Source organism: Chrysochloris asiatica, unplaced genomic scaffold, assembly GCF_000296735.1.
Source record: "Chrysochloris asiatica unplaced genomic scaffold, ChrAsi1.0 scaffold00130, whole genome shotgun sequence".
Lineage (NCBI taxonomy): Eukaryota > Metazoa > Chordata > Mammalia > Afrosoricida > Chrysochloridae > Chrysochloris > Chrysochloris asiatica.
The window spans coordinates 7642583-7658939 of NW_006408648.1; the positions used below are offsets into that span (position 1 = coordinate 7642583).

The 16357-nt window shown below is 41.0% G+C and overlaps 1 protein-coding gene across 1 annotated transcript in view; it reads right to left on the bottom strand.

Moving 5' to 3' along the window:
- Nucleotides 1–10227, bottom strand: part of UBXN7 (UBX domain protein 7) — a 68908-nt gene extending 58681 nt beyond the window's left edge. Inside the window, exon 1 of the mRNA XM_006869392.1 lies at nt 10155–10227. Within this exon, the coding sequence (XP_006869454.1) occupies nt 10155–10227 (73 nt within the window). The remainder of the gene's footprint in view (nt 1–10154) is intronic.
- Nucleotides 10228–16357: the final 6130 nt, after the last annotated feature.

Sequence of the window (16357 nt, forward strand, 5' to 3'; positions counted from 1 at the left end):
TAGGAGAAAGATGAAGGTTTTTACTCTGGCAAAGATTTAAAGTCTTGGAAACCCTATACAGGGTCACTATGAGACCCTCTACAAGGTCACTATGAGACAACAACAATCAGTTATACATAAGTGACAAGAACACTGGAAATATGAAGTATGAATATTTATATATAGCCTATGGAAAAATCACATTTTGCCTGCTAGTAAACAGCGGAGCAAAACATCTCATAGTTTTCTTTCCCTTACTCCTCTGATACTATGAACACGTGTTTCACTAGTGTCAAATACTCATTAATGCAAGAGTACAATGAAGAAATCAAAAAACTATTACACAAAAAAATAAAATGTTATGAATAAAGAATAGTACATGAAAGGGATCTGTTCCAAAGAACTTTGTTAACAACGGAAATAGCATTCCAGTGTGGCTAAGGAGCAGCCAGAGCTGATACAGGGGGCTTAGAAAACTGAGGCTGCACCATTTCTAAGAGCACATCACCAGATAACTGCTAGATGGGTTTTGAATCACCAACCTTTTTATCAGTGGCTGAGCACTTAACCACTGCACCACCAAGGCTCCTTTGGTAAAATTATAGATAGGTTATTATTCCAAAATCTTCAGAGTTCATAGGTCTATGGAACTAAAGATTTTTTTTTTTAAATGTACAAGGAGACTTTCAGCAAGATGGTGCACTAGGCAGATGCACTGCACAGACCTTCTACAACAAAGATTTGTTGTTGTTGTTGTTACGTGTCCTTGAGTCAGTTCCAACCCATAGCAATCATCGGAAACCCAAAATAGGGTTTCCAGTGAACAGCTGGTGAGCTTGAATTGCTAACCTTGTGGTTCAAACTGATTTTGCAGTCCAGCACATTAAACCACAGTGCCACAGCAGGACTTCACAACAAAGATGTTGTTGTTGTTAAGTACTGTGGCATTGGTTCCAACTCATAGTGACCCTGCACAGGCTGCAAATCTTTACAGGAGCAGAAAACCTCATCTTTCTCTTGCAGAATGGAACAGCTGGTAGTTTCGAACTGTCAACCTTGAGTTTAGCAGCCCAATTCATAACCACTATGCTACCAGAGCTTCCACCATGCTAGTACTCTAACTTGTAGGTAGGAGCAAGGTATATATTAATTTAACCCAGCAATCTATAATTTATAGCAAGAGTACTACTTTCTACTTTTTACCATTTCAATTTCTCACTGTTTCTTCATTTATCCTGTTATCTTTTGTTCCTTCCATCTGGCACCAAATGGCATTAATTAACCAAGTTTGTGGCACACAATTTAGTCATTTCCTTGAGGCTTGTGGTTAAGGCTATGGACTGCAAAGTCGACTTGAATTGCAAGGTAGGTGATTCAAGCTCATCCACCGCTCCTCAGAAATCCTATACAGGGTCTCTATGAGTCGGAATCGACTTGAAGGCACTTAACAACATCCCCTAGTTCACACCCTCTCTCCATTAATAACAAGATAGGAAACAGTCACGCAAATTAAAATGCAGCCCATGTCTCTATTACAACTGAATGTTAGAATTTAGAGATTCTACAATTTAGTAGTCTTTCATGCCTATTTTCGGAGATCACAGTGGCTCCACAGGATAGCACTAGTATGCTAACTACAGATCTGAAGTTCAAGACTAGCTGCTTCGTGGGAGAAAGATGAGGTTTTCTGCTGTCTAAAAAGCTTTGGAAACCCTATAAAGGTTTGCTACAAGTTGGAACCAACTCTATGGCATTTAACAACAACAACATGCCTATTTTCTAGACTACTTTCAGTGCCAAAATAAGGACAATCTCTTCACTACCATCAAAAATAAAGTATAGCAATAAGAAATCTCTGCAATGCCTTCTTATCCCAGATGAAAGGATCACAGAAACAATAGGAATGCAAAGAGGTAACTTTTTGATTCTATACTTCCCACAGCAATGACAGATAATAAGGATTAAAAAAAAACAAACTATCCGCGTACTGGTTACAAATTGGGCTGCTAACTTCACTGTCAGTAGTTCGAAACTACAGCTGTTCCAGGGGAGAAAGATGAGTCTTTGTGCTCCAGTAAAGATTTATCGCCTCGGAAACCCTATCTAGTGTTGCTGTGAGTCGGAACCAACTCCACAGCACATAACCAAAAGAGCTCTGGTAGTGTACTGGTTACGAATCGGACTAACCTGAAGGTCGGCAGTTCGAAACTACCAGCTGTTCTGCGGGAGAAAAATGAAGCATTCTGCTCCTATAAAGATTTACAGCCTCAGAAACCCTGTGCAGGGACAGTATGAGTTCCAACCGACTCCACAGTACTTTACAACAACCACCACCATTAAATAGTCTTGCTGTGGCACTGAGGGTTAATTCACTGAACTTCAAGGCCAGCGGTTCAAGCTCACCAAGTCACTCCTTAGAAACCCCAGAGTCGCTATGAGTTGGAACTGACTTGATGGCACTTAAAAACAACAAATCCATTTTACCTCTTCAGTTTCTCATTCTAGAGTTTTTAAGTATTCAAGAACAGAAAACATTAAAAATAAAAATAGTAAATACAAGGGAGATTAAATTATTAAGTTAGGAACTAAATAAACAAAGTTAGTATTTGTTGGATCAACAAAAAGATATAGCAGTAGGAGTAGTGATATGGTGGAAAATACATGAGCCTGAGAATAAAGACAGAGTTCTAATTTTTAATTCCTGTTCTGCTATCACCTAGACTAGTGTTACATCCAAACTGTGGCCCTCAGGCCAACTATCTATATTACTGGTCCATGATGACATAAAAATAGAAATTCCAGTGTAAGCATTTAATTTGATAGAGTAAATTCATGTTTGTTCACTCTAATAATTATAAATTGAGGTTTGAAAGGAGATATGTAGATGTCAATTTAGTCACTAGGGAAATGAAAATTAAATCACAATGAGGTACCACTGCACACCTATTAGATGACTTTTTAAAAAATTTTTATTACAATACCAAATTCTTAACAAGAATGCAGAGCAACTGGAGCACTATACAATGTTGATGAAAATACAAAATAATACTGCCACTTTGGAAAACACTTATAAAATTAAACATATACCTATTACATGATCCAGTAATTCCATTCCTAAGTATTTATTGAAGGCAATTGATACACTCACACTCTTGTACATGACTCTTGTTAGCACCTTTATTATAATCTTCCCAAACTGGAAAGAACACCAGTGTTCATCATGTGAGAAATAGCCAAAGAAATCTATACAGGGTGGCTATGAGTCAGAACTAACTGATAGCACACAACAATAACAAAAAGCCATGAAGGAGTCCTGGTGGCACAGTGGGTTAAACACTGGGCTGCTAACTGAAAGGTGGGTGGTTTGAACCCACTAGTTGCTCCAAGGGGAGAAAAATAAGAAAGTCTGCTTTTGTTAAGATTTACTGCCTCAGAAACCCTATGGAGCTCTACCATGTCCTATAGGGTCACTATGAGTCAGAATCCACTAGAAAACAGTGGGTTTGGTTTGAGTTTAAGTTGCCCTGGTAGTACAGTGGCTAAGTGCTTGACTACTAACTGAAAGTTTGGCTCGATGGGAGAAAGGTAGCAGGCAGTCTATTTCTTTCAAGATTTGTAGCCTCTTGGGAGCTTAGGACCACAGTCTCAGGGGACAGCAGAGTCAATTAACAGTCATTTAAGAGACAACAATCAGTCCCTCCCTATCTGCAGGAAAGAGAAGTTAAGAAAATAAAAGACTCAATGAAACAATCAGTGCAAAATGCTAATGGACCACATTAACCACAGTCTCCACTACCCTGGGACCAGAAGAACTAGATGGTGCCCAGCTACCAATGCTGAACACTTGATCTAGACCACAGAAGGTCCTGGGTAGAATGGGGTAAAAATTCAAAATCACAAAAAAGACCAGACTTACTACCTAGTCTGGTAGACTGGTGGGATCCCCGAACACTGTGACCCTTAGTCACCCTACAAGCCTGGAATTGAACCCACCCCTGGGGATTGATCGCCTTGCAGCAAAACAGATGGGTCAATAAAGTGAACAGTAACACGCATGAGGTACATATTCCTCAGAACAATCAATCATACCAGACCTAAAGGGTAACATTTGCCCAAAAACTGAAGGAAGAATGGAAACAGAGAACCCAGGGAAGAAACAGGAAGAGTGGTGTTACAATGCTGGCAATGCAACTAATATTATTTTAAAAGTGTATAAATTGTTGAATGGAAAACTAATTTGCTCTGTAAGCTTTCACCCAAACCATAAATTAAATATTTAGTCTTAGAAACCCTATGATGGTGGTGCTTGTGTGCCCATGGAGTAGGTTCCAACTCACAGCAACCCTGCATAGAGTTTCTGAGGCTGTAAATCTTTACAGGAGCAGAAAGCTTCATCTTTCTCCCGAGGAGCATCTGGTAAGATTCAAACTGCTGACTTTTGTGGTTTGCAGCCCAACTTGTAACCCACTGTGTCACCAGGGCTCCTTTAGAAATTTTATGGTAGTGGTGGTGTTTATGTGTCCTGGAGTCGGTTCTGACTCATAGCGCCACTGTATAGGGTTTCTGAGGCTGTAAATCTTCAAGGGAGCAGAGAGCCTCATCTTTCTCGGGTGGAACCATTAGTAGTTTTGAGCTGCTGACCATGAATTATCAGCTTGACTCATAACCACTATGCTACCAGAGCTCCTTTTAGAAACCCTATAGAGCAGTTCTATTTTGCATTATAGAGTTATACTATGAGTTCAAATCTATTTACTGGCGAAAGGTTTGGCTTTTTGGGGGTAATATTTAAGACATGTGGCACTGTAGGATAAGCACTGGACTGCTAGCCACAGGCTGGCAGTTCAAACCCACCAGCTGCACCTCAAAAACCAAATACAGGGTTGCTATGAGTTGGAACAACAACATTTGAGATATCACTCTATTATTGACATTTGAGGTTCTATTACTCTCTCCTAGTTTTTCTCCTACATCTTTGGTTTCTTTGCAGTTTTCTCTGTACTTTATTTATACTCAGATATTGTTGTTTCTTTAGCTTTGGGTACCAGAACCTGTTCTTTTTTCATACTATACTCTCAATTCAAGAAACCATTCACTTTTGTATTCTCAAATACCATGAATATAGCTCTTCAGACCTCACTCTTCATTCCAGACTCATAATCATTTGTTCACTGAACAGCTCCATTTGGAAGTCCCAATGATAGCCACTTAGTTTACCCAAAAGTAGAACTAATCATCTTTCCCCAAAACCTCATGTTGTTGTTAAATGCCATTGAGCTGGTTCCGACTCATAGAATCCTGTATAGGGATTCCAAAGAGTTGGGTCAGAACCACCAAGCTTGCAGTTAGCAGTCTAGTACTTATCCTAAGGCACCACGCCAGGACTCCTCTTGTAATATCCCCTAATCTCTATAAATTATATAACTATATGCTCAAAATAGAATTTCTAAATTCAATTTTGACTCCTCCAACTTCTTCCCTATCTTTTAGAGTCCACTCCTTTGCCATTAACTTATTTCAAGATACCAGTATCTTTCTTGGGTTAATGTAATAGTCTTCTACTAAACATTGTACTTTCTCTATTATACAGACAATTTCCCCCTTTTTTCAAACTCATTTCATGTTTACCATGGTATCACCTTTTTAACAATTAAAAAGTCAGATTCATTACTTCATGCACACATACTACATTTGTATAAAAAGAAATTTGTTCTATTTAGTGAAAATTAAGATATACTAAGAAATCTTTCAACTTTTTCTTCTATTTCTAAATCTCATAGAAAAGTTAAGATTTACAACATTTCTGAAGGTGAGTTGCTTCTATCAGGATACTGAGCTTCTAGGTAACTTTTTTGAAATTGGAACATAGCTCTTAAGGCCAGTCTAATTCATGCAGCAATTAATAAATAGATAGTTTTTGAAAAATCATTAAATACTACAGTTTAAAACATATGTGAATAGAAATAATCCCAAAATTTACTTTTAAAGATATGTGAAAATAAATCTTGGGTTCTCTCTCTTCACATGCATTTCAAACTGTAATAAGTGCTTATAATAAAAACGTACTTTTAAAAAAATTCATTGCTGAATGGATTAGACTATTCTGGTGTGGTGCTATAGGATAAGCACAGAACTGCTAACCACAAGGTCAGCAGTTCAAACCCAACAGCCACTCCTCTGAAAACTATACAGTAGGAATGGGGTACATCCAGCCTAGCGGCCATATTTGTTGTTATTAAGTGTCATCGTGTCGATTCTGACCCATAAAGACCCTGTATAGGATTTCCAAGGAGCAAGTGGTGAGCTTGAACCACCAACTTGGCAGTTCAAACGACTTTGAAGTCTAATGCATTACCCTACAGCGCCACACCAGGACTCCATAAGGCCCACAAAATCATTTGATCGGGCCCTGCCAAAGCAAACACCACAGTTCCAGCTATCACATTGTTAAGTGCCATTGAGTTAGTTCCAACCCACAGCTACCCTGTACAGGGTTTCTAAGGAGCGGCTGATGAGCTTGAACTGCTGATCTTGTGGTTCAAATCAACTTTGCAGTCTGCAATCCAGCACATTAACCCACAGCACCACACCAGCACTCCAGCCATCACATTGTTGTTTTTAAGTGCCGTTGAGTCAGTTCTGATCCTGTGTACAGTTTCCAAGGAGCAACTGGTGAGCTTGAACCACCGACCTTGCAGTCCAGCGCATTAACCCATTGCACCACATCAGGACTCAAGCCATCACATTTGATGTTGTTAAGCCATCTAGTCGGTTCCAATTCATAGCACCATCACATTGGTGGAGGTGGTGGTGTGCCATGGAATCGGTTTCAACTCACAGTGACCCTTATAGGGTTTCCAAGGCTGTAAATCTTCACAGGAGCAGAAAGCCTCATCTTTCTCCTGTGGAACTGCTGGTAGTTTCAAACTAGCTAACCTTGATATTAGTAGTATAACTCGTAACCACTACGCTACCAGATCAGAGCTCCTTGCCATCACAATGTTGTTGTTACGTACCATCCATCGGGTTGATCCCAATCCACAGCAACCCTGTATAGGGTTTCCAAAGAGGAGCTGGTGAGCTCGAACCTTGCAGTTTACACGATTTTGCAGTCTGACGCATTAGCCCACAGCACCACATCAACACATTTGTTGCTGCTAAGTGCTTGTTGTTGTTGTTAAGTGCCATCGAGTCAGTTCCAACCCATAGCAACCCTGAATAGGGTTTCCAAGGAGCAACTGGTGAGCTTGAACTGCCAACCTTCTTGTTGTTATGTGCCGTGGAATCGGTTCCAACTCATAGCGACCCTGTACAGGGTTTCCGAGGCTGTAAATATTTACGGGAGCAATAAGCCTCATCTTTCTCCCATGGAACAGCTGGGAGTTTCTAATTGCTAACCATGAGATTAGTAGCCCGATTCATAACCACTATGCTACCAGAGCTCCTTTGACCAAATATAGCAGGCTAATTTTTAAGTTGATAATTTTGTATGGCACATGAATGAAGTTACAAATTTTGGCAGGAAAAAGGTTCCCCACCCCAATCCCCTTCTATGGAATCCTGGTGTGGTGCTGTGGGTTAATGCGATGGACTATAAAGTTGGTTTGAACCGTAAGGCCAGTGGTTCAAGTTCACCAGCTGCTTCTCAAAAACCCTATATAGGGTCTCTATGTGATGGAAATGACTTGATGGCACTTATAACAACAACCACCCCTAGGTCACTATGAGTCAGATCCAACTCAACAGCCCTTAACAGCAACAAAGGAGCTTATACAAGTCCTGGTAGCACTGTGGGATAAGCCATAGGCTGCTAACCACAAAGTCAGTGGTACAAACCCACCAGCCACTCTATGGGAGAAAGGTTTGTTGTTGTTAAGTGCCATCAAATCATTTCTGACCCATGGCAACCCTGTATAGGGTTTCCAAGGAGCAGCTGGTGAGCTTGAACCACCAACCTTGCAGCTAACGGCTTTGCAGTCTGGTGCATTAACCCACAGCACACACCACACGAGGAGTCCCTGGGAGAAAGGTAAGACTGTCTAATCCTATAAAGATTTACAGTCTCAGAAACCCTGAGGAACGGTTCTACTTTGTCCTTTAGGGTCTCTATAAGACAGAATCAACTCAATGGCAGTGTTGTTATTGTTAAGTGCCATCAAGTCAGTCTGACCCATAGTGACCCTGGTTTTTGTTTAGGTTTAAGAGCTTATGCTCTGATTTCAAAAGGGCTGGTAGGGTTTAACTATATATTTCTAATGGTAATCACTACCTTGTTCAAATAATCTCAAAAAATTATTAATAAAAATTCACAAGACATTAAGAACAATTAAAGACTGTTTCCCTTTTGTAGACTTTCAGATATCAATGTCTACTGGGAGAATCCAACTTGATTTAGGAATAGAAAGATCTATGACCAGGAAGCAAGTAGTGCAAACTAGCAGGCAGAAACAGAATAAAAGCAATTAAGTGAGTCAGTTCACCTCACCATTTTGGATTTTGTCTATATCTAAGAAAAATGTTACATTAGAAGACATAATGTGAGGTTAACGCAAAATGAGTTTCTAAAGTTATTATCACAAGAAATGGAAATTAAATAAATGACATTAAATGAAATCACTTCTAGGAGACCTAAAAAAGGGTTTATTAATGACATCCACTCTGCATCTAACTCACTACACAAACATATTGCAATAATATTAACATATATTCATAATTATTTTCTAATTTCCCCCATAACAGTAGTTTGACTGGGTAATGGAAAATGCACTATATATATAATAGTTTAAAATATTAAGATGAAAATCATCATTCCATTCCCCACTCCAATTTTATTTACAAATTTTACTTTACCAACTTTGGCGTGATATGTATGTACACAAGGTATATAACAACGCCATCAACCATCGAGTTAAAAATTGCAGACGAGACACTAAACCCAGCTGTAATTATAAAACGATAACTAGCCTCCAACCTGTAACGGTTGAAATTTTACTTAGCCAGAGCCTCCACGACAAACTCTTAAGAGCATTAAGAGAGAAAACATTCTCTGCAACTAACAAATTATCCGATAATGTATAGATTCTGCTAGGGGAGGGAGCTAACACTCTGACCTCCTTTCAAAATGACAAACTAGAACGGCAAAATCACACTCTGGCACATGGAGTACTCTTCTCTCAAATCACTCCACAGAGAACTTCATCATTTGCTCCGCCCTCTAATAACTCATGCAAAAAAAGTTCAGCACCACCAGAGAGAAACAAACCTGAGAATTCATAGAATGGCTTAGGGCCTTTCCTCCAGGCGGTTAGACAATCTGCGTGTGCCCTTCCAGGGGTTCAAAGGAAAAGAAAAACCTAGGCCTACGATTTGAAGGATACTGACACCCAGAAACAGATTTTCTCTCTGAGAAGTTTCTACCGCCATTCTCATTTTAGTAGCGGGAGGCCCAGGCGCCATCGTCTCAGTCTTTATAATTTTATTATAGGGAGGTGGGAAGCACTACTCAGGATCATTCCACACTTGAGCTTTGGAGAGGGGTCCCCCATTCATCTACTGGAACCCCGTATCGTAAGGCACTTCTCAGCAGCCCCCCTTTGCAGCCACCGATCTCCCGGGATCTATAAGGCGCTGCCGAACCCAGGAGCCCTGCCGTTAAGGCGGGAGGGCCCGAACACGCCAGGGCCACAGCGATGGCTCCGAGGGGCCCGGAGAGGGGAAGGGCAGGCCAGGACTAGGGGGAGAATGACCCGGCCGGGGAGAAACGGAAAGCGGAGTGAGAGGATGAATACCACCCCAGAGCTGAACAGAGACGAGAAGATGAAGGAAGAGCAGGAGGGCGGTGGCCCGGGTGCGGCCCCCCATCCCTCCCGCCCCCAGGTCTCCGGGCCGGCGGGGACCGATGGGCTCGTCCATTATTAGTCAGGTCTGGGCTGGTTGGGGATGAGGGATTCCCCTCTACACGGCAAAGGCATCCTGAAGGAAAATGTGGGGAGCATGGGGGCTGTCTCCCGCCTGAACCCGGAGACCCCAAAGCCGTCGTCGCCTCTTCCACAGGAGGGAGGACGGGAGCTTTGAGTAAAGCCCGAGGGAGAAAGGTATGAAGGTAAGAAGCCCCGGGCAGACCCGCCGCCCGCTCCGGACCCCACTCTCCACCTTCCGGTAACCGCGTCTCTTACCGGTGATGGCGGTAAACTGCTGAATTAACCCCTTCAGCGCCGAGGACGCCGCGGAGCCCCCGTGAGCAGCCATCTTACCGCCGCCGCCGCTGCCGCGGAACAACAACACAGACACACACGGACGGCCCTCCCCCACCTCTCAGCGCGGTGTGCGCATGCTCATTGACCGCCCCCTAGCTCCGCCCCTCCCGGGGCACTGAGCGGTAGACGCATGCGCACTTCCTAACCTGTCCGGAGCGCTCCCTTGGCTCTCGGGATTGGCTACTAGGTTGCTGTCGGCTTGCGGCATCCTTTTTTGCAACCTCTGGTGCCTCCTTCCTCCAAACTCCAAGGCCAGCCTCATAAACGCGCTATCAGTTCCTGGTTCCCGGAACAACCTTTGGCGTCGACAGGTAGCGCATTCCTCACTTTTCAACTAAGCAAGCTTTATGAACCGACCCAACTGCCGATGGCAGAGTTTTTTCTTTTTTGCAGCTCCACAGCCCTCTGCTAGGTTTGCTAAACAACAGTATCATTAGCGCTGAAGCAACTCTTAGACATGTTCTCCAACACCTAAACTAATTGCTTTAGCTAACCTTGTGAAGAGACTGTCTAGCAAAAGTAACATACCAGAACCCTTCAACCTTAGACAGCATGACAGAATTTGACCGATAATAAACTTTTAAAAAAATATTGTGTTTTAGGTGAAAGTTTACACAGCAAATTAGGTTCCTATTTAATGAGTTGTATACATATTGTACTATGACATGACATTTCCCACAATGTGTCAGCATCCTTATTTTCGTTCTGTTTGTTCTGTTTCCATTAATCTAGTTTCCCTGCCCCTCCTTACCGTATATTTTTGCTTTCAGGTAATAGTAATAGTGACTGTTTGCTCTTATATGTTGTTGTTGTTATTAGGTGCCTTCGAGTCCGTTCGGACTCAGCGATCCTATGCACTACAGAACAAAACACTGCCAGGTCCTGCATCTTCTTTACAGTTGTTAACTCTGAGCCTATTGCCGCTGCCACTATGCCAATCCAGCTTGTTAGGGCTCTTCCTTTTTGCTGACCCTCCACTTTACCAACCATGATGTCCTTCTCTAAGGTCTGGGCCTTCCTGATGTTGTTGTTGTTGTTGTTGAGTGCTATCCAGTTGATTCCGAACCTTAGTGACCCTGTATAGGGTTTCCGAGGAGCAGCTGGTGAGCTTGAACCACCGACCTCGCAGTTCAAACAGCTTTGCAGTCTGGCACATTAACCCACAGTGCCACACCAGGACTCCGTCCCTCCTGATAGTATGTCCAAAGTATGAGAGCCTGTTTCACCAGCCTGTTTCTAAGGATCATTCTGGGTGTACTCTTCCAACACAGATTTGTTTTATCTGGCAGTCCATGGTACATTCCATATTCTTCTCAAGCAGCATAACTCAAATGCATCAATTCTTGTACAGTCTTCCTTATTAATTGTCCTACTTTCACAAGCATAAAAGGTCATTGAAAATATCATGGCTTGGGCCAAGCGCACCTTAGTCCTCAAAGTAACTTCTTTGCTCTTGAACTCTTTAAAGAGTTCTTATACAGATTTCCCTAATGCAATAATTTATTTGATTTCTTGGCTGCTGCTTGCATGAGTGTTGATTGTGGATCCAAGGAAAATGAAGTCTTTGACAGCTTCAATCTTCTCTCCATTTATCATGATGTTATTTCTTGGTCTCATTGTGAGGTTTTTTGTTTTCTGTACACTGAGATGCAATCCATACCAAATGTTGCAGTTTTTTTTATCTTAATCAGTAAATATTGTAAGTCCTCTGCACTTCAATCAAGAAAGGTTGTATTATATGTATGTGGCAAGTTGATAATGAGCCTTCCTCCAATCCTGATGCCAAGTACATGAAGAAATATACTATCATCAAACCCATATTTCTCAATTACTGATCTTTCCTCTTTGTTTCCAGCCTTCAAATTACAATCACCAGTAATTATCATTACATCTTGACTGCATGTGTGAGCAATTTCAGACTGAAAAATTTGGTAGAATTCTTCGATTTCATCATCACTGGCTTTAGTGGTTGATGCATAAATATGAATAATAGTGATATTAATTGACCTTCTTTGTAGGTCTATGGATAGTATCCTATCACAGACATCATTGTACTGTAAGATAAATCTTGAAACGTTCTGTTTAAGATGATTATGATGCTATTCCTCTTCAATTTGTCATTCCTGGAATAGTAGCCATATGATTGTCAGGTTCAAAATGCTTAATATTAGTCCATTTCAGCTCACTAATGTCTAGGAAGTTGTAAAAGACTTCATTTTACTTGGATCAACCATCAACACCCATGGAAGCAGCAGTCAAGAAATCAAACAACGTATTGCATTGGGCAAATCTGCTGCACAAGACCTCTTTAAAGTGTTCAAGAACGAAGATGTCAGTTTCAGGACTAGGGTGCTCCTGACCCAAGCCATGGTATTTTCAATAACCTCATAAGCCTGTGAAAGTTGGACAGTGAATAAGGAAGACTGTAGAAGAATTGATGCATTTGAACTATGGTGTTGGAGGAGAATATTAAAGTACCATGGACTGCCAAAAGAACAAACAGATCTGTATTGGAAGAAGTCCAAAACTGACTTGATGACACTTAACAACAACAAACCAAAAAATGCCTAGGATTTTTATCTTTTTGCGTTCTATTTCATTTTTGACAACTTCTAATTTTTCTAGACTCATGTTTCAGTGTAGTGGTTATGAATCGGGCTGTGAACTGTAAAGTCAGAAACTACCAGCAGCTCCACGGGAGAAAGATGAGGCTTTCTGCTCCCGTAAAGATTTACAGCCTCGGAAACCCTGTATAGGGTCTCTATGAGTCAGAACCGACTTGACGGCACTTAACAACAAAAACATGTTTCATACATTCCATGTTTCAATTATTACTGGTTATTTGCAGCTGTTTCTCCTCATTTTGATTTGTGCCCAATTAGCAAATGAGGGTCCTGAAAGCTTTATTCCATTCACATCATTGTGGTCAGCGGTCAGCGATACTTTAAGGAGGCAGCTCTTCCCCCGTCATATATTGAGTGACTTCCAACCTGAGAGGTTTATCTTCCAGCACTATATCTGAAAATATTCTGGTGATATTCATGATGTTTTCACTTTTTAGTACTACATCTGACAATGTTTTACTGCTATTTGTAAGGTTTTCAGTGGCTAAACACTCAGAAGTAGGCTACTTCTCCTTCTTTGTAGTCTGTCTTAGTCTGGAAGCTCCACTGAAAAACTGTCCATCATAGGTGACCCTGCTGTTATTTAAAATGCTGATGGCATAGCTTCCAGCATCACAGCAACACACAAGCCACCACAGTACATCAAGTGGTGGTTGGTTTCAAATAGTTGATTCTTTAAAAAAAGCAAGTATTGATGTTGTTGTTGTCATAGTAAAGTGCAGTCAAGTCGATTCTGACCCATAGTGACCCTGTTTAGGGTTTCCAAGGAGCAACTGGTGAGCTTGAATCACCAACCTTATAGTTCAAACAACTTTGCAGTCTGACGCATTAACCCACAGCGCCACACCAGGACTCCAACAGTGCTGATAGATGATGTTTATTTTATAGCCCACTTAGTGTTTGAATTAAAGATGACCTTTAGGAGCGACTTCAGTTTCAAATTCAAAGAGTGATAGTCTCAGTGATGCCTCTAGTTTTTATTAGTCTGGTAGTCTGGTCATTTTTTTAGGACTATGAGTTTTGTTTTATGTTTTTCTCCCAGTCCATCTGGAAGCTTCTGTTGTGCCCATGATCTGAATAGTAGTGGGAGCTGAGCATCATCTACATCTGGTCTCAGGCAAGATGAGACTATGGTTCACATGAGCTGTTAATCCTGTGGACTCGTTTCTTCCTAGTTCTTGGTTTCCTTTTTTCTCTTTTGTTTAAATGGAATAGAATCCAATATTGCACATGGCACAATTTTAATGTATGACTTTCAATTGGCTTGTCTTCAGTGAATGTGCTTAAACATTCCTCCCCTCAGGGTCCATCTTAGTTCCTCTAAAATGCGGACGTCATTTGTATAAAAAAGAAAATATAGAAATTTATGTATAAGGAAACTTCAAAAATTTTATGGAAAAAAAGTTTACATAAGAATTGTATTATCTTTTTATTCCATCCTTTCCATACATTTTTTGAAGTACCCTTGTATAGTAGAGAGGAATGAAATGGCAATATAGAAATGACACTGCAAAAGATGTACTCAAAATGCTGATAATAAGTACGTCTAGAGAGGGGCAAAGGAGCTCTGGTAGCACAGTGCTTATGAGTTGGGCTGCTAACCTCAAGGTCAGCAGTTCGAAACTACCAACCATTCTTCGGGAGAAAGATGCACTTTGTGCTCCCGTAAAGCTTTACAGTCTCGGAAACCTAGGCAGGGTCACTATGAATCGACTCCTCAGCACACCACCACCACCACAGAGAGGCAATGTTAAAAGGGAACTTTTAGCTTATTTGATGTGTTTTATTTTTAAAAGAGAATATTTGTATATCACCTGAATCCTTTTAAATATTTTTAAATAAAGAGTGAGGTGCCCTCAAATCTAATGACATATCCCTTAGAGAATGAAGTTAAAAGTTTCCGTTTATGTTCTAGTGTCCCTTCTTCCCCCATCTCCCTTACTTCTTCACAAGAAAATGGCCCAATAAAAGATGAGATGAGTCATCTGGAGAATTCCTAAGAAACACTCTATAAATGCATGATTGAAGAGAATTGAGAAAGAACCAAGTCAAATCAAGGTTAATTATACAATTGTAGTTTCAGAAAGACATGATTAGTGTAAAAAAGGCAGAGTCATAATCAAGGGTACTCTAACCTGTGCAAAGAAAAGATGTGGGACATTGTGACAGACCACACAGACCTGAGAATAAAACATATAAAAATGTGGCCCAAATCATAACAAGTATTCTTTTAAGAGGATAGCTGAGATCTCAGAAAAATAGAGTAAATTTCAAGGGACCAAAAATGAAGAGGGAACTAAATAATCATGCACTAAGTTTTAGGTTTGGTACTATAGGATCAGCACTCGACTGTGAATCACAAGGTTGGTGGTTCAAACCCACCAGCAGCTCCTTGGAAACCCTATACAGGGTCGCTATGAATTAGAACCAACTCGATAGCACCTAAAAACAACAAGAAGATCCAGATGATGTTGGGGATGGGGATCAGGTAGAGGGTGAGGTTGTAGGCCTGGTTAAATGGGTTTAAAGATCACTCAGGGAACTTGCTGGCTCTGTAGGGTAAGCACTGGATTATGAACCCCAGCCCACCATCAGCTCCACAGGAGGAAGATGAGACTTGCTACTTCCGCAAAGATTTACAACCTTGGAAACCCTACAGCGTTGCTATTACTCAGAACTGACTCCACAGCAGAGGCAAGACCTAGGCCTTGTGCTTTCACAAGGTGGGCTAGTTAAACTGAAACTTCACCCACTCCTATTAAACCTGGGACCTCTGAAGAACTTTTTGCTCAATAATAATATAAAAGTCCACGCTACAAAAATATACCCTTAGCACTAGGAAGGAACAATGAACCCTGTCTTTCTGCCCCTGGACTCCTGGAAGTAAGGTATACATTTTTAAAAATCAACTCTAAGAATTTCTAACCACAAACTTGTCTTCACATAATTTGAACTTTAAATTTGCAGTTCTTGCAGGGGCCAGGAGCCAGGAGCCACACAAGTTGAAAATTGAATATGAAGTGATCCAAAGCTGATTATAACCCTAGGGCAACTGACAGTAGCTAATAAAAAAGATCTTATAAAAGAATAGCAATTAGCCTGATACAGAATTCTGAACAGAGCACCAAAAATTAATGGAATATCATCCTTAAAATGCAGAGGAAAAAAATAGGTGTTGAAGTAGAATTCTATTCACATAATAGAATGTAAATTATCATTCAAAAGTAAAAATGAGAGGGACAAACAAGATGGTGGACAAGGTGGAAGTGCAGTGAGGACCTCCGTCAGCAACAATACAGAATACCAGACCAAGCAGGCTCAGAGGATGGTCCCAGAACTCTGAACCACATATAAAGGAATATTTAGAAGGTTGGAAGGCTTACAGCCAGGGGAATTTGTAGCAGAAGCAAGAAATCCATTGCTTTCTAATTCAAGATGCTCAACTTTACCTGAAGCTGCCATCTTGGGAAACACCAAGTGGGGAAAGGATCACAGCAG